The sequence below is a fragment of the Polistes dominula genome, unplaced genomic scaffold, assembly GCF_049000335.1.
Source record: "Polistes dominula isolate Pdom_NZ unplaced genomic scaffold, Pdom_raw_medaka contig_24, whole genome shotgun sequence".
Lineage (NCBI taxonomy): Eukaryota > Metazoa > Arthropoda > Insecta > Hymenoptera > Vespidae > Polistes > Polistes dominula.
Window position 1 is genome coordinate 2,157,698 of NW_028301150.1, and position 24,803 is coordinate 2,182,500.

At 34.8% G+C, this 24,803-nt stretch overlaps 1 protein-coding gene across 8 annotated transcripts in view; it reads left to right on the forward strand.

The window, feature by feature from the left end:
- Positions 1-24,803, forward strand: part of mam (neurogenic protein mastermind) — a 190,537-nt gene that overhangs the window by 154,541 nt on the left and 11,193 nt on the right. For 6 of the 8 annotated variants that reach the window (XM_015317806.2, XM_015317809.2, XM_015317807.2 and 3 more), the window contains 4 exons: positions 19,212-19,589; positions 22,603-22,783; positions 24,289-24,597; positions 24,720-24,803. The exon at positions 24,720-24,803 is cut by the window's right edge and continues 171 nt beyond it. In XM_015317806.2, the coding sequence (XP_015173292.2) occupies positions 19,212-19,589; positions 22,603-22,783; positions 24,289-24,597; positions 24,720-24,803 (952 nt within the window). Of the gene's footprint in view, positions 1-19,211; positions 19,590-22,600; positions 22,784-24,288; positions 24,598-24,719 lie in introns of all 8 variants that reach the window. The other 2 variants (XM_015317808.2, XM_089177624.1) reach the window with 2 other exon arrangements.

Sequence of the window (24,803 nt, forward strand, 5' to 3'; positions counted from 1 at the left end):
GCCAACATCGTCATTCACGTACTATCCATCCAAAAATATATATATGTATATAGTGGTCGATTTATTTTTAGAACATTAATTAAGATATTTAACGATCTATTTTGTAGGAAATATTTCTTACCAGTTAGTTAGATCTATCTGAATTATTTACTTAACTTTTTATCATATTAAATGAATTAAAGTAAATAGACATAATACATGTAGATGAATTGTTTCAATGAAATGAACAAAGTTTTACTAACAGGTATAAAAATATCTTGGAAAATTGACTTTTTGATTTTACCTACTTACAAAGTTTATATTTCTCATATAATTGGTTGAAATATTACATGATGAAAAGAAGAACTTCATTTTATAATCCGTATAAAAAAAAAAAAAAAAAACAACTTTCTATATGTAGAGAACAAAATGTTTCCTTCCTCTATTTCATGAAAAAATTTCATTTGCATTTAATTTTTTCTATGCTTTTTTAATTATGCATACATTTGTTGTTTTAAGATATCAATCATTTAAAAGAAAACTCAAACAAAAAGATGTAATTTTGTTGTTGTTGTTATTGTTGTTGTTGTTTCAAAGGGAAACAATGCTTGTAAACTCAACAACATCGAAAAAGCTTTTTAAAGCCGAGCAAGTAGTTGAAATTTTAAAAAGTTCTTTAGTCCACTACTAAAAAATACGACACGGTGTATTCAATAAGAAAAAAATGTCTTCTTGCATGTCGGATACACTGAATGAAGCTTTTAACAGCTAGCGGTTAAAAAAAAAGAAAAGGGGGGGGACCTTAAATGTCGACCGTGTTATTCGTTGTGTTGCAAAGTTTAATATCTTGCTTACATTTTATTTATATATATATATATATAACTTTTAAACTTAATATGACTTTTCATTTCGTAATTTTACATTTATGTAATAAACATTATCTTAATTATAAAAATATTATGAATGACAACAACAAAAATTGTTGCATTTTATATTATATATATATATACTTATATAAATATTATAAAATGCAACATATATTTTGTTGTCATTCATAATAGTTTTTACTATATATATTATACTATATATACATACACATATATACATATATGTTATTTTATATTATTGAAGAAAAATAATTTAAAAATATATATTTATTATGATGTTTAATATGAATTAAAAGAAAAAATGTATTTTATTTTGCAAAATGATTAGGATTAGAAGGTTTATTGTATTATAATTCGCAAAATGCATACCTTAAGTCAAGAAGCTCGATGAAGGATTTCGAGCGTAACGAAACACTTAACGAGATATCGTATTCTTGAAGAATCTCGAAAGGCGGTAGAGGTAAAATGGCGGGTATATCAGAAAAGCAGTAACCATTAACAGGTTTCTCTAAAGTTACCCCTAAAACTAGCAACGGATATAGCACCCGAACACGACGGTGGCTTCTAACGAGGCCCACTTCTCCACGATTGTTCCATAAACCAACCCCCGAGAACTTGGCACCCAGAGCACGTAGTATAATTCTTTATTCTTCCACTCTGGCGCATCCTCCCTCAGTTTCCCTATCTCTCTCTCTCTCTCTCTCTCTCTCTCTCTCTCTCTCTTTCTCTCACCCTAGTCGTATCTCTGAGAATGCACGATTCTCCATTCTCTGCTATAGCTAAACAGCACGAACAGTCGCGTTTAAGTCACTCCTACCAACAATGAATACTACCATCTTACTTTCATCCTTTCCAACCCCCTCAAAATCTCCATTCGTTTCATATTACTTCCCTCTTTCTCTGTATTTCTTAAATAAACATTTATTTATGAAATCGATGCTTGCTTTTCCACTACGATAAGCCAAATCCTAATCGTTTTGTTATAGAAACGCTACACGAATGTTTTTTTTTTTTTTTTTAACTTCCTACCAGTGCTAACAAATGTTAAAATTGACATTTTATTTGTTATTTCTGTACATTTCATTTGATTATTTTAAAAACCTTCCAAATTTAACTATATTATAACAAAATAGGTCAGATTAATGAAATTTTTATTATTACGTCTAATCAAAAACTGAATCAACTGAATTTCTTGTATCAAATTATATACAAATCATATCCGACATATTTTCTCGCGACAAAAACACAATACTTATTTATAAAAATCAAGTATTTGTGTAATAACAACTTTAAAATAGAAAAATAATAAGATAGGAAAAATAGTAGTCTAGTCACTTTTTTATTCAAGCACGAAACGTCTCACCAATTAAAAGGTGAACTCGATCCTTGAGTCTCGTTAATAAGCGACTTCACTCGCATAATTCAGAATATCGCTCTCCATCATATATATATATATATATATATATATATATATATAGTCGACTCCGTTGCTCTCCCTCCGACAAAGCGATGTTTCTAATCTAGGTCAAAGGTGACTCGTCGTGACCATCGTCGTTCCTCGCATCGTTCCCGGATAACATGATCTTCCCGTTACGCTAGGATAATGTACTTCATCGAGGAAGTACTTCCGATATACTTAACTTCAATATTATTCTCATATTTTTTTTAATAGACACTTATTTCATGGAAAACTATAATTTATATAAAATCATTTCTTTTTTTGTTTTATGTCCCGATTTTATTGAATTACAAAATTGTATCAAAACAAACATCTGTTTTTGATAACTTTGATAAAATAAAAATAAAAAAAATGCATTAAAGATTTGAGTTTGACCTGACACAAAGATTAAAAGCTCAACGAGATTATAAACTTATTTACTTAAAAGATCAGATCTTGGCCGAAGATATTGACTTTCTGAAGGATTGCCACTCTCGTGTTGGCTCCGATAGCGCAATGATGAGGTCTCTTGAGGATAGAAAGACTACTCTTATTTTACATCATCTATATTTTTTTTTGTTTTTTTGTTATTTCTTATCATCGAAACGATATTTAACGCTTATGGACAAATTAAAGAATTACATGATGATGATGATCATCAATATGATCTCAAATACAGTGTTATAACAATGATATTATTTTGATAAAGAGAGCAAAACTGAAGTAGCTTGTTTTGAACATGGTCAACAAGATCCTCGAAGTTTAAGTGTTTTTCCTACACGGGAAAGTAGACACCCGGTGTATAACTACAGGTATTTGCTACGGTTAACTGTACACCACTCGAGCAACCTCGTCATATTGGAAAGCACCGGTAGAAGGCAGCGTCGACGTAGACAACGCAGTGCGGTACAAAGTAACGGCGTGATCGATGCCTCAACGCTAATTAATTAACATTCCCTCGTCGAGGAGGTCTCAGGCAGCAGACACGCCTATGTACCAAGCCACGCTCTTTCCCCTTCTCTCTTTCTCACTTTCCGTTACTTTCGTTTCCCTCTTTTCCTCTCCTTCCTTTCTACTCATTCTTTCTCTCTTCCTCTCTCTCTTATATATATATATATATATATATACACTCACACATTTATACCGTCCTCCATCCTTAATGTCGACGATCGTTACCGTACACCCGTCACGGCGACGGCATCAGCCTACGATAGTAGTAGTAGTAATAGTAGTAGTAACACCAACAGCAACAGCAGCAACAGCAGCAGCAGCAGCAGCGGTTTTAGGAACGAACTACGAAAGCTGGATAGAACGCGAAAGCTCTTGACGATTTAACAGTGAAAGATGAAAACGAGTGTTTGCTCGAATCCATTTTACAAACACTATACCCTCTCCCCCCTTTAGCTTTGTTTACTACAATTAAACAGAAATGAAATTAAATGAACATACGATTTGATCTTTGGTCTCACGTTCCTCAAATCGAAAATGTGACCAATTTTAACAGAATTATTTTTTTCAAGTGATAAATCGTCATTTGTTGATAATGTGACATTAGAAAGGCCCTGTCCCCATTCGATCTGTTCTTATAAAAAAAAAAAAAAAAAACATATTTTTTTGAGATAAAATAAATGTTATTAATTTCTCGTTAATTTTGTAAATATCGGTTGGCAAGTTAAGCTTATTAATTTGTAGTATTTCTTAAAAACCGATCATTAATTAAAACGTACGTACAGTTGGAACCACCCAGGTATAATTAATCGTGGTATTGCTTTTGAAATTATGCTTTATCCGACCTTTTGTCTTCGATCCAGTGCCCGCGCCAGACGTCGAGTCTTAAGTGAAAGCAGTTTCAGGGATTGATCGCTCTCCAGTGTATTGTTTCGCGAATCGGCTCGACGAAGGATGGTTTTATTAATTGATGGGCGGCATTGATTACCAACTGCACTCAATGTACAAGTCTACGCCTCCTCCTTTTCATCCTTATCTTCGGAAATTTTCTCATATTTTTTGTTTGTTTGTTTGTTTGTTGTCTTTTCTCTATTTCATTCTTTTGATATAATACGACTCGTTATCAACGTTAAAATATGTGATACTCGAGAATTTTAGGCGTATCACGTAATAGCACGAAGACCTTTCTAAAAATCGATCTTGATCGGTGTTATTGTTCCATAGGGTTGCTTTTGAAAGTAGGCCAAGCTCGTTCGTCGCATCGAAATACCGTATCGTAGAACGTAGGGAGGAAAAAGAGAGGGTGACAGGATCAGGCTAGGTAAAAATAAAGAAGGGAAAAAGAGAGAGAGAGAGAGAGAGAGGAGCAAGGAGTAGGTCGATGGTTTCATACTCATAATCGTGAACTTCTCGAAAAGAAGGCGGATGCTCTGGCAGCTTCTAGAACCGGTATAGCTGCTTGGGTTAGTGCTTAGAAAACAAGCAGCGAGCTTTGCCTTAGGGGCTTTCACCCTGTACCACCTCTCCTTTCCTTTCCTTTACCTCCTCTTTCCTCTCTACCATCTTCTTTCTCTTTCCTCCCTTTTGCTTGTGAAACGATACGGTTGGTGGGGGTGGATGTATACTTGAGTTAAGTAAAAATAGCGCAACGAGGGTGTAAGCAGAGCCAACCGCTGGTAATAATTATTACACGCGCGAGCACGTTAGAAAAGAAATCAAGTAAAGAAAGGGCGGACTGGAGGGGGGTGGGTGGTTAGAGGAGGAGTAGTAAGTAGCGAGGGTTGTGTTGAGTAGTAATGTGTCATGGTTCAACGGAGAAGTTCGTCGAGTAAAATTCAAAGAGGATTTGATTAATAAGGAATTTAGCAACGCCTCTTCCATTGCATTTCGCTTAATTATACTTCCCCTTCTCCTCTCCTCTCCTCTCCTCTCCCCACCCCTCTCCCTCGTTCGTTGTATAGAATCGAAGCATTCGACGATTGAGCTGAAAGTGTACGTAATACCGACACGCTTAACTCATATAAGCTGGATCAACGTTTTCGAGCTTCCATGAAGTGGTGTGCACCCCTTCGATCCTCCTCGAATTTCATTCGATACGACCTAGCCCAGAATCTAGCTTGCTGCACACAACCATCCACTATTACCCTCTACCATTACCGATCGATCTAGACTTTACTTTTTTTTTCCTTGTTCGTATTGAAACTCCTGGAAGATAGAGTCGTTCTTTCATCGAGGACTTATCTCTTTTGAATTTGATGAAACGTATTCGTAAGGATAGCAGATATTTCGAATCTTTTTTTTTTTCAACGTGAAAAATATACTCTTCTGATATTAGATATTTTTTTTTTTTTGCAATCGTTATTTGCAATTAGTATTTATCTGTCATAAGATAGTCGGAGATTTTCAAGAACGAATATATAACTCTTATATTGCATCGTTATTCACCGATTCGACCATTCTGAGCGCATTGATGTTTGATGTACGTACAAATGGAACGGATTTACACGGGAATGAAGAGGAGAGTTCAAACGATGTATCAATCAGTGTTTGCTATTTTACCCCTTTAACCGCTTTGCCCTCCGAGATGCTAATTACTAACCTAAAGGGATAAAGGGATGATCGCGGTAACGATTAACAGGGGAGGGATGAAATCAAAACGTTAGTGGTATCACTTGCCTGCCAGTTCGTAATCGAATGATCTTTCGATTTGAACTTCATTTATCGATATGTTTATTTATATAACAGCAATTCTAATGAAAATAGAATTATGAATTTTTGTCTCGAACGATTTTTGTCAAAATTCTTTTAGAATTTGAAATGAAAAGGGTGAACAAAAATCCGTCACCATGACGAAACATTTCGGTTCGACGGTTTTTCGGTTGGTTCCCTTTGTAACACCTTGTAGGTAGCTCTAGTGCAATTTGCAGCTCAGAGTTCTCTACCCTTCTCCCCTCACCTTCCTCTCCTCTATCTTTCCCACTCTCTCTCTCTCTCTCTCTCTCTCGTAGTTCTCGTACTCCTGTCCCTCCAACCCTCTTCTCCTTGCGTATCACAGCGCCATACCTATCACGGATACGTATACGTCCCCGTATCAGACACGTATGGGAGGCAGACAGAATATACAGAGCACTAAATGCCGCTATCGAAAATCGATATCGGGGAGCCGCAGCCAGTAGCCACTCTTCGCTTCTCTCTTCTTCTTTTTCCCTCTCTCTCTCTCTCTCTCTCTCTCTGTCTATCTTTCTCTCTTTCTATCTTTCTCCTCGTACTTTTTCTCTTTTGCCTTTCCCGTTTTCTCCAAGCTATCCCGAAAGAATTTTTCAAAGGGTTGCCTTCGTTGCATAAACCTCCGCTAAATTCTTTTCGCGTCGTTTAGCCTTTCTATCTATCTCTTTCTCTCTTGTTCTACTACCACGTCGGTAGCAGCATATCAGACTCTCTTACATCAGTATTCTATCTTTCTTACTCCAACTAAAGTTCCTCTCAGAGAGAACATATCGATCGACCTTTTGATAACGATGAACGTTATCGCAACGACGTTTGCTATACCAACGATGATCATCATTATCTATCCATTTTTTTTTCTTTTTATGTATTTATAAATTTGACTTGATTCATAAAAAATAAAGTAATTCTGATACTTCTCTCTTAAAGAATTAATACAAAAAATGTATTATAACAAATGCAAATGATAAATCAAAATGATTTTATATTTGTCGAATTAATAGGAGCTTTTTGCGAGTACGATTAATATAACAAAAGTAGGTTAGTTGGTAGTTCATTGATATCGTCATATAAAAAGGGTAATGAAAGACCATGTTCGCAGCTTTCTGAATCGAATGATAACACGATAAAATGAAATTTTAGTGACATTTTTAAAGGGCGCTGAGTTGAGCCGAGTCGAGTCTAGTTAAACCAAGTCGAGCGTACAAGCGTTCCCGGCACCATGATAAACCGTTGACAACGCAACGACGGTTCTTTGAAGCGAACGCGTCACTCGACGTGTTCCGACAATACGATCGACAACCGGTAGCAACTACCCTATGTACGAGAATGCATTTTTAAAGGGTAACGGCCGAAACGAACGTTATATGCGCGTGGATTAAATTTATCGCGGTTTTATTTTTCAATAAATGTGTTTCACTCTCTCTCTCTCTCTCTCTCTCTCTCTCTCTCTCTCTCTCTCTCTCTCTCTCTCTCTCTTCACTAAAATTCTCTTTGGAAATAGAAAAACAAAACAAAAAAAAAAGAAAAAATCGTTCGAGAAATTCAATGTCCTTCGATTTATTTGACTATTAAAAAATTAATTCAATTTAAGTGCTACGATTAATTTTTTATTAAACGAGAAGCATTTATTAAGTCTTTTTTTTTTTTTTTTATAAAGAAACTAGGTCGTAAGTGTATAGGATGATCTAATCAATATAAGAATTAATTAATGTGTCAACAGAATAGGATTCTAAGAATATGTGAAAATGTTTAACTGAAAACAAGAGGAATTATAATATGAAATGATATGTGTAAGTATGTGTATTTACGTAGGAATAAGCCGATAAGTATATAAGTATATTCGCCAGTCAGCACGACTGAGCCTTTCTCAAACTAGCTTCACAAATACCGTCTAGTTAACTATATCGATCAGTGACGGTGCAACCATTCATTCTCGTATAAACTCTCGTCGAGCGTGAGAGTAGACCTACGTATGGGAAATGAGATACAGAGGGATGCCACAAGAGAAGCGACGTGATAAGAGTAAGTGAGAGAGAGAGAATAAGTTGAACAGAGAAAATATTGAACAAACGTGAGTAAACGGAGACGCAAAGATTTTGTATGGAATTGTAGTAATTTTTTATTATTATTATTATTATTATTATTATTACTGTAATATTATATCTTTCTTATCTTCAGATAAATATTTGAAACGTTATCATCATCCCTTTAAATAATTTGATCGATCGTGAACGAAATCTGAAATAATTTCAATTTCGAATCGATCGTTTCGTTTAATGCGATATATATTTCAATACTTGAATCAATACGATATATTCATGTAGAAACTATTATTATCTATCTTGCGAACCAACAAGGTGTCTATGGTTATCAATCCCACTTTATCCGTTCTGTTTGAACGTATGCGAAATTCGATTCGGCTCGAGCAATATCGTTTCAAAGCTTTCCGATTAAACTCTATATCTGAAGAGCCGATCTCTTGGCGCGATCGATGTTTCCTATGTTAAATTAATAATTGTTATTTACGGAATCGTAAATTCGTTGATTCACGTATTAACAAATCTTTACGACAATTCAAATAAATGTGTTGCATCCTTTTTTCATCGTATTGTCAATTTTCTTAAACGTTGTCTTTCATAAGAAATAAAAAAAAAAAAAAAATAGGTAAAAATTTTTCTATCCACACGCATAGATTCTTCAAAATTAACAAAAAATCAAGTATAAAATTAGAAATCGATATCAAAATAAAAATCAAACGCGTAAAATTACTTTGCGCGCACAATTCAAAACGTAGATAATTTGCATGTACGTTCGTAATGCAACTTTAGTAAAGGACAAGTAATAAATCAACGACGGTAATATATTGAAGTATTAAATAAAAAAATAAAAATAAAAAACTAAGAGAGAATAACGCAAATGTTATTTATGTATTCGTATTATCTAATATAATAATATAAAATGATCATATAAAAGAGAAGAAAATACGGTAATCTTAAAATTCGAAAGTATGCGCGATAACGAAAAGTTCGGATGGTCCGTGCGCAGTCACCACATCGCCTCCGCGTTGCGATCGATCGATCTTGCGCGACACGAGAGCGCGCGTGTCCGTGGGTCAAAGGCGTCGAACGGCGCACCCTTTTGGCACACGAGAGCGTGTGCAGCCGCTCCGCTCAGCTTCGAGTGGGAGTGGTATACCAGAGTGGAAGTACGAACAGAAAGAGAGAGAGAGAGAGAGAGAGGGAAACGAGAAAGGGAAAGGGAAAGGGAAAGAGACTTCTCCGACAACGTGGGCGGTGGTGGTGGAAGTGGTGCTGGAGAGAGAGGGTGGTTTGTCGTCGCTGCTAATCATCGAGTTACGCGATATCTGTACATCGGCCACCGTGTGCGAGGGCAAGCGCGTACAACCGCACGTGCCTATCTCTCCCTCTCTCTCACTCTCTCTTTTTACTTCTGCGTAGCATCCTACCTATGCGAGTATACGTGTGGGTGGGTGGTGGGCGGGTGTCTCACGGTTAATATCGACCAGGAAGCCCCTCTCCACACTACCTTCTCTCTCTCTCTCTCTGCGGCTCGGTTCTCCGGTCCACGCTCTCGCACGAGAATATTACGCCTATCACCCCCGTGAGTGCTTCTCGTGTATGTTACGCAGTTCTCTCTCTCTCTCTCTCTCTCTCTGTCTGTCTGTTTTTCTCTGTCTCTCTGTCATCCCCTCCTTTTTCATACTCATTCTATTCTACCTTTTCTCTCCCTCCCAACCCTTGTTTCTCCTCGGGTTAAACCGTATTCAAGCGTTTTCCTTTCACGATGTAACTCGACCTTTACGCCTCGCTACTTTCTTCCATGGTTCTTTCGACGAATCATTAAACGCGCGTTAAATTCTTATACCCAATGTTTTGGCAGCTCATATTAATGAAACGATTATTCATAATCTTTGACAAATTTTTGTATTTAATTGAGATATGATTTTTTTTTTTTTTAATTTTGAGTGAGAAGTTGTATGCATTAACTTTCATTAGCTGGTTCTATTTTTTTTTTTACTTTACTTTACTTTACTGGAATATATTTGGTTTACGTTTGCACCATTATAACTCACCACTTGAACGATGCAATCCTCTTTACTTTATTGAAATGCCCCCCGATCTACATGTACAATGGATTTATATTATTTATGTGCATATAATGTGGTCACATGAGTTGAGCCCTATGAAACATAGAGGGGAAAAAAGGATATGTTCACTTTTTTATTTTTTTATTTTTTTTTTAATGTATTGAGTTAGTAGATTTAATCCTGTTGTCAATAAAGAAATTAAGTATAATATTTATTTACTTTAAATAAGAGTGAAGGGTAATTTTAATCGATTACTTGCATTTTTGTCAAAGTGTCAGTTCCTGATTTACAAAAATTTCTAATTCTTAAAACATTGTGTAAAGTAAACATAGTTTTTCATTTCGTTTTTTACAATTAATTTGTCTTAGTTCTATTCAATAAAATCAAATAAAATGATAAGAAAAAATGGATATTATCCTTTTCAGATTTGATAAGATATTTAATAGAAAATATATATATATATATAGTAAGGAAATTTAGGTATTTAAGATAAATTCTAATTATATTACACATTGGTTTTCGATTTAACTGCGTATTTCGACGAATCGATTGCACCGTTTCTCTTTGGAAGAGACCATCGTTAGTCTGACAATAGAACTGGTTGCACTACTAGACTATCTGTATTTGTCTATACCACTGTACGAAGCTTTCAACCTCCATTGCAGAATAAGGGACACTCTTGTTAGACTTTGCTTTGAACTAAACGTTAAAGTAAAGAACGAAAGTGACTGGAATGTGAAAGAACGATGCTTTGTGATGTAACAATAAACAATTGTGCATTATCTGTACATGATCTTTTGCTAATGAGAACAAAAAACAAAACAAAAAAATATCTCGCAGTAATACAAATATATTTTCATATACGTTTGTAATTATGCAATGAATTATTTGAAAAAGATCAACGAAGAGAGTCAGCTGCATAAAAGGTATATTCAATTAATAAAATAAATCCAAAAAGAGAAAGAGAGAGAGAGAGAGAGAGAGAGAGGGAAGAAAACATTCATCATAAAATAATTACAAAATATATATTATGAAATATAAAATGAATATTTATAAACATATTAAATATTTTTGCAATATTAAATAAAACGAAATATTATAAATCCTTTTTCTTTAATAAATAATATCAAATAATTTATTGTTAACGTAGTTCGCTATTGCATACAGTAAAGTTAAAATTATGTAAAAATAAACCAAACGTGAGGTTAACAACCATGAATTTTGGGTATTTCATATCCATTATAACCAAATTCGAAAAGATCTATAACAAATATAAATATAATAATATATCAAAGTATTAAATTTCTATTTGTAATGGAGCATATTAATTAATATTTTGTTATGTTTTATATTTTTATTTGATTTTTTTTTTTTTTTTTTATTAACCATCATGAAAATTTGAAAGATAACAACAGTTTGGATAAATAAATGTCATGTATGAAACATTTTTAGGACCAGTAGTCTCATGTAAAAGATGGAATAAAAATTAGACGACACTTTGCGAAGAATTATGCTTGCTAGTATAAAATATATATACAGGTATAATACGTACGTGACCTCACGATGTCGTAGTAAAGCGTAAAGAAGAAAAGACCACTCGGTATAAAAGCATAACGATGGCACGTCTCAGCTTATATTTTTGATCACATGCTCATCTTGAATTTTTTCAAAGGAGAATCTTTTAAGTATGATATTATCATAAGTACCTATACGGTTCACAGTTTCGTAAAATCTCATTCTATAATAAGTATTGTGCGATCTTAACATGAAATTTGTTTCCTTGTTCGTCATTTCTTATCAGTTTACCAGTTTGAGATGAAAACAAGTTTTACAAGATTTCTCTTTAAGATTATGGCACATAATTAATCAGTCATGTTAACGAAATTATAGTTGAACATTGGAATGTTGTTCACTTGTTAAAAGATCATCGAAATTATGGTTGATCATTAACAATGAAGAAAATGAGTTTAATTAGACATATGTAGGTAAAGTAAAATGAGATGAGATTATACTTATCATAATCCTTTCTCTCTCTCTCTCTCTCTCTCTCTATTTTACTTCTCTCTTTTTCTCTTACACTCGCGACTCCTCCCGTTTTCATTTCTCTGTAGAGAGAAATTACCGAGTACCAGTGACGACACGAAATGCTCCATTGTTCTACGGCTCTAACTTTTCAACCGGATTATTCGTCTGCTACCAAGGCTTGGAGTATAGTTACTCTCGACTGTCGTCCAACGAATATCTCCGAACATGAACATCGTGTTCTAAAGTACGGACAATGATCCATTGCTGTCTGACTTATTTGCGATTTTCAATTAACATTTTGAATTTAGAACAAATTATTATCAATTCTTTGATATTGTACGTAACATATTATTCTATGATACTACTCATAAATGATAAAGATATAAAATTGTAAAACGAGAAAAATAACGCGTAATATATGTACGATAAAATGATCAACAATGATGAGCGCATTATATTAAGTACCATAAACGTATTTCGTAGACAAATGCATAAATGCCATCTGTGTGTCAGCAATATCTCGTAACATGACTTACGACGACGTGGCAGCAACGTAACATCGGGCAATCTGCCATTTTACATTTGCATTTAACACTCGTATGAATTTCCGTAAACATTGACAATTTCTTACACCTTGCATCACGAACTTGTTAGAAATGAAACGCAAATCTGTGGTTGTTCATCGTCATTTAATTATTAAGATATTATACTTTGGTTGGTATCAATACATAACTCGATTTAGATCACAAACTCAAATATCTAGTTTCACACGCGTTCGACATATTGAAAATAATTCTTTAGATATAATAATAGACCAATGAAAATGTTTTGTAAGTTAACAAGTAACAGATTACAAAACAATTAAGAAGTAAAAATAAAAAAAGCTTATCGTTGATTTTCTGCTAACTCTGCGGTAGGTTGTGACCGTTGAAGGGGTTGTAGTGGTAGTGGTGGTGCAGATGGCTTCTCGTTATTCTGCCAATGATAGTACAGTCGATGAATCTACTCGGTACGTGCAATCAACACACTCTGGGGTGGGGATAGGTCAGTGACCGCGGAAATTTGTCCTGGTTTGGCTTTGTGATCTCACTCTTCAAATTTTCATTTTATTTTCCTCCAATTCTTTAAGTAGATACTACTATATTTAATAGATCTTCATTATTACAAGTAATCGAATCGCGTCAGTCATACTCATTCGTTTTGGAATCCACCGAACATGTGTTATTTCTGATCTGATTCGATTGGGCCAAATTCACATTAAAAAAATTATACTCATTCAAACTTTGCAAACAAATATATTTCCCAAGATGCTTAGATTTATCTCTCCGCTGTTGCGTATTCCGTCACAAGATGTCCATTCGAAGGTTACCGTTGGGATGCCATTCCTCTTGCGATGCAATAGTACTTGCGAACCTCGGAGCGTTGCACCCTGCAAAGTGGATCAGTGGTTCTCCGACGCTAACTTCTCTTCTAGAAACCATTTCCCATGGTTATTTATAATATGTTCACTGCTCAAGATCTCATTTTATGTTGTAAATCATCGATTTTATAGTTTCAATGTGTTGGAATTAATGTCAGTCATTTTTTGTGTTCTTGCGAAAAGATTTCTTTTATGAGATATCGTTCACAATTTTATTCAAATTACTTTATCGATATAACATTTCTATTTATTTTTAAAGAAAATAAAAAAAAAAAGTTTACGTATATCAATATATTTTATTTAAATATCTACAAATTTTTGTACTAATAACGTAGGTAAAGTAGAAATAACGTTTGGCATTTTATAATTAAACGAATAAAATGTGGCAACGAACGAAATATTTTGTTGATTTAATCGAGTATCGCGTATAAATTTGTTCGTTGTTCATTTAACGATATGAAATGGAAATAAAAAAAAAAAAGTACAAATATTTTGGAAAAATTCAAAAAATATAAACGTTCGGAGGAAGTGATTGCATTTGATTTGTTCGAATTTTATGAGTTATTCGGTTAAACGTTTCGCATTCTTCTGTATTCTACCTTCTTAACTTCCACCCGTTTTATCTTGCTCATTTTTCTTTACTTTTACACTCTTCTTCTCTCGTTGGTAATAATGCTCTTGCTACCGCATTATTACACACGATTTCACAAGATTACACAGTACCGGATTATAAGACGCATTTAGAAGCTCAGGAGTTTCCGCCTGATTCTCTTCAACCTCGTCTAACTTCTCCATATTCCTTAAAAAGAAACAACAACAACAACAACAACAAAAAAAGAAAACCTGTTTATCCTACTAAAACTAACTAAATCATCTATGTTTTGTTTTTTTATATTCTACAAATTTATATTTATCGTCATAATAAAAATATTCATAACAATATTATTACGAGACAAAGATTCAGGATTGAAGATATAAATTTTGAAAGAGACTCATCATCGAATATAATAAATCATAGGAGGACCATTTGATTAAAACTCGTTTAATATTAAATCATTCTACTATGAAACATTGTATTTTACATTTTAAACGAACAGATAAAAATAAAATGAACAAGAAGAAGAAGAAGAAGAAGAAAAAGAATATTCAATAAACGTCGTTGAATTAATTCAATTTCATTGATATATCGTGTCTTCTGAAGAATACGAACTTCTTCGTCATAGTTAACGTGATTTCCGCTTCGATCGGATGTTGGTTGGGAATGAGCACCTCGAGTAGAAGCGCTATGATTAGCGATTACCACATCGTGATATTAGCTACAATACGATTCCACGCCTGTACGCGGCGTGCCTAGCAAACACGTAGCCGTTCAAATAGCAAGATATCGTGCGACCAAGTGTGCGTCGTTGACGACGAAGACGACAAAGACGACGACAACGACGATGGCCACACTCGGACCTCTCCTCGACAATATGCTAATAACGAGGGATTTATACTTACATTAGCTTAGCTTCCATCTCCATTTTACTCGACGCCATAGTTTCGACTTACCATTAGAGAACGTTCCCCTCTTTGAAAATCGGTTTCATTTTGAGATCCGTTATTCTATTCTTCTATAATATGTATGTGTAGTATGTATTATATATTCGTGTGGTCGATAACCTCGACCAAACCTTAAATATAATGACTCGTTTAAATAATTGACATTAATCGATTATAAGATAATAATAAGATTATTGATTATTTCAAAAGTTTCAAATATATGTGAATCGGGGCCATCTCCATGCCAAATAAATTGACCGAGAACCATGGGATAGTTTAATGGATAGAACAGTCTCATAGAAAACGAAAGATCTTTTGAATTCAGTCTAGGTCCAGTATCAGTTCAATCTTTTCATCAATTCCAGTAATAATTCAATTATATTATACGAATTAGTCTTAAGTGTTTGTTTTTTTTTTCTACAAAAAGTTGTATAATACATATGTATTATTTATTGAAATAATTAAATTTAGTGTTAAATTGTATATGAAAATGATAAAAGAAATAAGTGGGTTAATTAAAGTAGAAATATTTCGTAGATGTATTTAAACTCCTTTGAAATCGTATTACAAGGTTGAAATTTCATGAAAGTGTTTCTACCAGGCGGATCGATCAGCCGATATACGCAAGACCCACCTAGTGTTCTATAGTAACAAAGATAGTAATTACGTTCAACATATTGATCTCTCCTATCGCGTACATGTACTCTGCAGTAAGAATTTATTAAGCGTTAGCGTTCAACACGATCGATAAAATTCAATGGGATCTAGTTATGAACCTTATATCACATTTATTTCATGTTAATCCAATTAATTATTATTTCGAATTTATATATGAAAATATTATTATCAATGTGTATATGAAATGATTGCATACTATTAAAATACATTTTTTCCTATTAAAATGTAATAAAGCCAATGTTGTTTGGTCATTAAGAAAAGAATTACACCTTTACACAATTTTACTTTTCTTCTTTACGATATATTGCAATGAAAGCGGTAGATTTTGCCAAAAAGCTTGCTGCAACTAATCCATATAAGGGCGAACTAACGAGACACGTGCTTCGCAGATGTCGCGACACAACGGAGTTCCCGACTAGACGGCAGCGTGATTTAGGCTAATTATGCGTGACCGGACGAGTAGGTTTCTCCTACACATTTGTAACTATATGCCCTTCCGGAGGGCTCTTGCCTCAGTAAACATGTAAACCGCACGCGCACCGCGTACGTCGACCCTTCTGTTAGTGCCCTCTCCTATGTGAATGCATTTGTACGTATAACATTTCGCAAAGTACGTATCATCATCATCATCATTCGAGAATCATGAATAACATTGCAAATATCTTATTGTTTATTGTTGTTCATTTTTATATAGAATTTTTTTTATTTAATGAATTATACTTACTTAACGAAGAAATATTCTATAGGAATGTTTTCAATCAGTTTTCGGAAACGTATATCAATTATAATACTTATGGTACGGACGTATCAACATACGTCGCGTAGCTGCTCGCATACGCGAGTGTCGCTTACGATCGCGTTACAACGAACGCTATCCACCTTGTATACGTACCTTTCTAGTACACATGCGCAAATTTTCGTGGCTAAACATAAATCGCATGCGCGTACACATTACCTTGTCGTGCACTCATAGTATTACTTTACATACATAACTGTATATATGTATATACGTATAAACGCATATAGAGTTACATAAGAAAATCTCGCTATATAGCTACTCACATGTTATGTACTCATACATAATCGCATATTATATAGAATGTGTATATGTAACTCCCTTTTCTTTTTCAATGTGTTAGTTCTTGTATATATATATATATATATGTATGTATCTGTGTGTGTGTATATATTCCAATGATGGAACGCCGCCTACCACCACTACTACTTTGAATATAGGAATGATACGAATAACACTGCGCGTTGGAGAGAATTCGAGATAGTGGTCGAAACGGGAGGTCAGCTCGTGGGGTTGTGGAGTTCTCTAATTACCGTAATGAAGATCTTCGTGAAAACGGTGACAGGACGCGTTCGTTTGCGTATTGGAATGTTCGTGCTACTGCCCTCTCGAAAGTCATGGAAATTTTCAACGTTAAACGAAAGAGAGACAGTTTAAAAGAGTGATAGATGAAAATCAAATCTTTTCCACGCATTTATTCTTCATTCGGTTTACTTACCAAATAATGATACTTCGTTAAATCTTGTCAATGAAAATGATCGATTAGATTGCATAGAAAAATTCAAGGATAGACATAAACTAATTGACGCGAATAATCTCTTTTATGACTTTTTCTTTTTTTTTGTCTCTACCAATTACGTTATACATGCAAAAACTATTAGTCTGTAATTACAATGTTATTGCATTCTAAACAAAAATTCCATAGTTTATATTTCGATAAATTGATAATGGAAAATTTGTTGTTTGCTAATTATTAATTATCATTAAAAATAACTATAATAAATTGTTCAGTAATGTCAAACGAAATATATCGCCTATCTTCGAAGATATTCGTAATTGACACTAGTGGCTTACATTAGATATATTATACAAAGTCCTCGATGCGTTCGTACGAGACCTTGTGACACTTTAGCAACCGCTGTAGCCATAAGTCGTTTGCTATAATAAAGACGCACCACTGCGGTACCACCTCGTCGATTTCCATATGATGCGTGCCCGAACAAAGGAGTAGCGGAGACAACCGATAAGTGGTTCGAGGTCAATGAGGAATGTCGCGCACGCTACTATTATTTGATGCTCCTGATTTAACTTACAGATGGATTAGAAGCACTATGAATTTTGTTCTGATCATGATTCGTTCAAAATCAATGACTAAACATATTATTTCGGACTCTTATTTAAAATAATACAACATCTGACAACATCTTTCATATTCAAAATAATCACGTGATATAAGACAAGATAGTATTATTTTTCAAAGAATAATTTCAAGTTTTATAATCAATCAGTAATTGAATTAGAAAAGTATGATTAAGTTCCTAACATTGATCACAAGTCACTGTGTGACGCATAGCTTATCGATATGAATCATATTCACTTCAATAGAAGGATGTAGTAGATTACGAAGTATGTATACAGATTCTTAAACCCCTACCTTGAAATAAAAAATAATCAATAACAAAAAGATGATTTTATAAACGTTAAAACGTGTCATTTTTATTTTATCGAAGGCTCAGATAGTAAATAATGTTAGACATATTTCAATCAAATCAAACGTAAAAATACATTCTCACGGTTTCGATTATACCATTCTCATTGGTATTTTCTTGGCATATTTTATCGTTAGTTTGTATTAAACCGTACAAGATAGAAACTCGCACTAGATTACGACGCGGTTCGATCAGCCAGGGTAAAGGTCATCCGCGCAGACACAAAGCTTGGAGTGTGGGTTGTTTCTTTCCGTCCATTTCTCTCTCTCTCTCTCTCTCTCTGATTCTTAAAGCAGTTCAAGCATATCCCCGAACTCTTCCCCTTTTGTCTTTCTACAACCAAATGAAATAGAGGGGAACGGTAGCCATTTCGTATCATTGCCTACGATACCGGCAAACGAGACAGGACAATAGTCGCCACTTGTCCAACGTTTTTTTTCAGAAACTAAATTCTTGGCCGCCCGTGGCGATGCTGGATGTACGGAAACGAAAGGGGGGAGGGGAGAAAGAGAAAAGGGGTAGGAGCCAACCAGTAAGGTTCGATCGAAACTTCGCGATCCGATCTTCTATTCTAGACTTGTGAACCATGCGCAACGTAAAGGATATCGCGTGTACAAGAGCGCGCGCAATAATAAGAGATCAGGAATTTAAATGAGATTCCGGATAGAGCTATCGACGTGCACAATACTCGTAAAATATTTATACTCTGGCAGGGATCTGTTTTACGATTTTCGGTATAGACGACGTATAGAAAAGTTTCGCTTCTGTGTGACGGTAAACATGGGGATATGTAAAGTATGCCCATTTACATTGAAAAATAGTGACTACAGGAGATATCATTTTAAAATACGACTATACAAAAAAGTATATGGGATCTTGGGAATACAATAAAAAATATATCATAAAAATCACATAAAAGCGATGATTGTATAATGAATAATTTGTTGATTTTAGGTATCTGCGGGTCAACATATGCAACTCACTGGAGATTTAAAAACTGGAGTATCCGTGGCTGCTCAACAGGGCATATATTTTAGTCAACAACAGGCACCCAATCAATCGGGACCCAGCCAAGCAGATACTTACTGCTCAGTGTCGCAATCACAGACCATTAACTTCACTCAGCAAAGTATAAGACAAAGAGCTGCTGCTGCTGCCGCTGCTGCTGCTGCGGCTGGTAGCGTTCCTCAAACCGGTGCTGCTACCAGTGCTCGCGGTCATCCTCAGCAGGTCCCACAAAATCAAGTGGACCAACATCAGCATGCCAAGATCATGCAGCAGCAGATGATGCGCGCCCAGCAGGTAACTCGGACGAACATTTATTCTAACCAGGTAACTTGGATGATTCTTTTATATACATCGATTTTTGTTCCCCTTACGCTTAAATTGATTCGATAATTGACAAATATTTTGTTCCTTAATTTCATACTAGTTTGTTCAAAAATAATTCGTCGTTTTTTTTTTTTTTTTTTTTTTTTTTATTATTAAACGATAGAGAAGGATCGTGACACGAAATTGCAAACCCTCGCATTATCCGAGACATTAAATCCGAATGCAACGGCTGAATCCGTTCTCGCGATGTTTCTCTGATGTGCAACAGGTATCAACAGAAACTTTCCAACTTTTGTATCTTTTGTATCCTGAAAGAAACGACACAAATAGCTGCGCAGTGGTGGCTTCTTAAAGACGAACAGAAGGTAGTCGACGGAACAAGGAACGGATCCTTTCCGTTTGAAAAATGAAGTAGATCTGTTGTATCTAAACTCGACGTTTTAATTCTGTTGATACAACTGCATTTACTCTTTACTAGCATTTAGCGATACAAACTGTTATTTATCTTAAATAATGACCAAAAGATTTAACGATCTTCTTCATTTTACGAAGTAAAACGTATATCTATTATTACGTTTTAATAATTTTACCAATAGATTATCTCGTTAAATATACGGAATAAACATTTCATTTTGTAATGAAGAGAAAATGTTAAAATGATGTAGATATTATTAACAAGCGCATAGTTCGAGAAGAAATCGTGAAATGAGGATGTACGGTGATTGACATTCGCTTATATACAAATAAAATAAAATAAAAGCTATTCTAGAACGCTCTAAGATATTTCAAAAGATTCAAATAGGAAAGTAGATGTATCACTTGCCAATCACCTTTCGTTTCTCTTCTCAAATTTACCTAATCATCATATTCTCAATTAAAGATATGTAGTTAATATTTTTCAAATAATATTAACAATTCATTTACCATTATTATCTAGACAAATAATGTCTATGTGTAGATGTGTTGATAGATCATTGACAAATTCGCATAATAGACTATATTAAAAGTTAAAACAATAATGATACCGGATCCATTGACAAAATATTATATGTTAGAACGAATCGAAGCGCAATACGAACATACTTACACCCACTCATAATATCTCTCGTTACATTCGCGAACGCTCGCCATATAGTTTATTAACAGATGACTCAGTTGTAACGCGATCATTATCTCAATAATGTTAAGGTACACGAGAGCCAATTCCAGCCATGATCCAGTTACTAATTGTACGTTTCACGCAATTGGTTAGTCATCCTTAGATCGTAACTACCGAGTTTCTCTTTGATTCTTCCCTCTCTTCTTATTCTATATATATATATTATAATCTTTCTTTCATTCTCACTCTTGTCCTTATCCTATCATTTATGTTACTCGTACGTACGTAGATCTATTGAAACGCCATAAAAATACACAGATGTGGACACGCGATCGGGAATCGTTAATTGAGAAACATAACCTATCAATCGACTCTACTATTTAGAAATATCTACGAAAATTTTGTAAATGGTCATATTGAATATCATGATAATTAATAATGATCATACAAAATTATAACTTATAACATTTGTTAGAAGTTCTTTGGAAATATTAATTGAATGTCATTTATAATTAATCGTTAATGATAACGACTGTAATCGTAAGCATAGACATAATCCTGTAATTTTTTTTTTCAACAAGATAAGGTATTTATTAAAACTTTACTTCGAAAATTAATTAATCATTTCGTACAACTTCTATATATTTAATATTATTACTGATGCGCGAACGGAAGTAGGAAAACTTTTAAGCTACCGCGAATGTTAAATGGACGCGCGTAATTCTAAATCAGCTCGACTCGTTCGTCATTATCGAAAACCGATCGAAAATAATGGCTAGCCCTTCCTCCCTATCGTCGTAGATTCGCAAGTACTCAACTTCGTTCACGGATTATCCGTATCGATTGGGAGAAAATATTTATTCGTCCCTTCGTTCATTATCCTATTGCGAAATCAGAACTCTCGACAAATAGAATTCTCGAACTTTACTAAGGTAAATTAAACATATTCTAATTAAAGATTTGTCGATCTGTTTCTTGAAGAAAAAAATAAAAGGGAAGAAAAAGTTAGAGTATAGGTGACCCAAAGAAAAGTCACCGATGTTCTCGTAGAAATCAATTGGAAAGCACATGCGAAATTACTACGTGCCCGTTTTAAGGATGACTTCCTCCGTTCTCCATTGGCGCGGTTCTTCGAGAGAGCAAAAGGGCGTTGCTCGGTTAATCACAGGTTGTTGCTCGACCGAGAATGGAAAGACGTTACCGTCGACTATATACATAATATATATATATATATATATATATATATATATATATATATATATATATATAGGACAAGAGACGACGCGAAAAAGAGTAAAAGAGTTAAAGAGCAAGAGAGAAAGAAAGAAAAGAGAAAGAGAAAGAGCAAAGAACGTATCTGGCTCTTCTCACAATCCTCTCACAGTACGGTTTTTCTTTTACTTGGTCCGCTGCCTGGCGTTTCTCCCTCGCCTAGAGGTTCGTTGCGCCGGCGTAACACCAGGAAATGGAAATGCAATCCGCGAGAACTTGTGCAACGATGATAATTCGAATGCTTCGTAGTAACTAAGATGACAATGAGCCACAACACGGATAACCGTTCATCGATGCATATCGAAAAGTTTCACAGAGGAACATCGTCGTAAAGCGTTTTTTTTTTTTTTCTTCTTCTTTCCGTTAAAGTCTCGATCCTTAATACTTTTAAATGTATTATTTTCTGTATTTTTTTTTTTTTTTATTTGTGACACTTTCAAGTCGACAATTTATTCCGAAATTTCGGAAACGGATGAAGTGTATTTCCTGTAAGTTTTACAAAGCGTGTCAAATATAGCGTGATAGGGGAACAGTTTCTTTTATCGTCTTTATATTCTCTTCCCGTTTCATACACGGTATATAACATGTTAATTTATCTTCGATTGGTACACATCTGATGTTGTTTCCTTTTTATAATCGTAGGCTATGCAACAACAACAGCATATGACAGGAGGTATAGGAGCCGTACGTCCACCTCCCCCAGAATACAAAGCCGCAGCACAAGCACAAATGATGCACGCTGGCATCGGAATGAGTCAACAAGCTAGATTTCCGAATCCTGGACCTATGCGCAGAGTTACGCAGCAACCGATGCCACCTTCTGGTAAGTTATCATTTTATTTATCATATAAACGGTAATCCCGAGAATTCTACCAATACATCATGTCTTTGAATGTATCGAGAAAACCATTTACTAGCACGATTAGACGATTTTTTAACGATTATCCTTTCAAAGATCGTGAATAGCGTTTAACAGTCTGACGCATCAAACGTTTCCTTAGAATCTAGAAACCTGTTGCATAATGTGACTTCAAATATCGATGACTTGACGTTTAAGAAAAGAAAAAACCACGAAGCAACGACCGGTTAAGATGTTTGCACTTCTGAAAGAATGAAGATCATTCTCCTCTTGATAAAAGATGGTAGTAAAGAGAAAGCATTCATCAGGACGCATCTTTTTTTGTTTCTTTTTGCATAACCGACAAGAATTAGAACCACTGGGCTCTTCTCCTATAGCTTTTGCTTACCGTTAGCTTCTTTTTTTTTTTTTTTTATTTGCATTTCCCTTGTTTCATCTCCTTCTTTTTCCCTAAAAGTACATCGGCCGTACGTCACTTTCGTGTATACTGGCGTCCAGCCAGAGTTAGAAGGCACTCAAGGTAATGAGAATGCGTCCCTATTATTGATTCTTTCATCCTTAGCCAAAGCTCGAAACGCTCTTTCCACGATGATGGTTCTTACTACTTTGCGAGTGGTTTATTACCAAAGAGAACTGGCATTGGTCAGTCGATTATGTAGTACTACCTTTCTCCACCTAGGGATCAAACGAGAATCTTCCCTTTTTCCTATCCTTTTCCAACCTTTTTATGCCCGAGAACGTAACACTTCAACGCCCTCAAGTTAATGAGAATCGTTTTCCCTTAACCATTCGAGAAAGATTCATGAAACAATCTCCAAAGCGATAGCACGAATAGAAAGAGCTTACGTAAATTTCATTGGAAACCTTTTACATTTTCTGTTGTCTTCTTGCATCAGTGCAAATTTTACGCGCAAACATAATTTTATAGCAATTGTATTAGCAAATTTGAATTTTATATTTATGTATTCGGAATTTGTAAGAGGATAACTGAATTTTTATGGAAGTAAGGAGGAATGTAAATCTTTAATAGCAAAAATCTGTTCGTATTGTCTGAAATTACAGTATTTTCGTTGATTTAAACATTCAGTAGAACAGCTCGACGTAAATGAGTTCAGTACCGTTGTTGTATTGAATCTAACTTGGGTAGCTCAGGAAGATAGCGGAAAGTGAGACGCATATATAGGTAGAAGCAAGAAAGAGAGCATTCGAAACTATCCTTATCCACCATGGCTTCCACAAGGCTCTTATCGATCTGGTGGAACTAAGTTTCGTGAAATCTCATCCAAGGCAAAACGTATAAAATGCTATCCAACCAATTTTGTAAATGCGGCTTATGACTTTCGAATAAAATACAATACGCTATGACAAACATAAGTTTCGTTTGCTTGAAGTTTGTTAAAAAAAATATTAAAATAAAGGATGAAAAAAATAATAATAATAATAATTTAAAACTGTTGTTTTTAATGTAGGTCCGATGATGAGGCCACAAATGGCACAGCAACAACAACAGCAGGCATTGCACGCAGCTGGGGGTAACATGTATATGAGTAGCGGCAATATGGCTACTATAAGCAGTATGCATCAGATGCACCAGCGATTGGGTTATCCTAGGACCAATAATCAACGGCCGCCGAACGTCAGTGTCGGACCTCCAGACGGTCTTGGCAATAATATTACTGGACGTAACAACCTACCAGAATGGAGACACGTTTTGTTGAATCAGCAACAAGGATTTCAAGCTCAAATGCGATCACAATTCAATCAACAAAGTCATCAAGGTAAGCATTTATTTTGTTTACTTTACATCGGTATTACGTTTGATCGTACATTTCTCTCGTATTTTTTTCAACATATCTATTATAATTAAATAATCCTCTTTTTTTTCTCTCTCTTTTTTCAGGTGGTTTTGGAATGGGTGGTACTGGTGGTATGCAGATAAACGCAGCACAGATGCAACATCAACAACAACTGATACGTTCGCAAA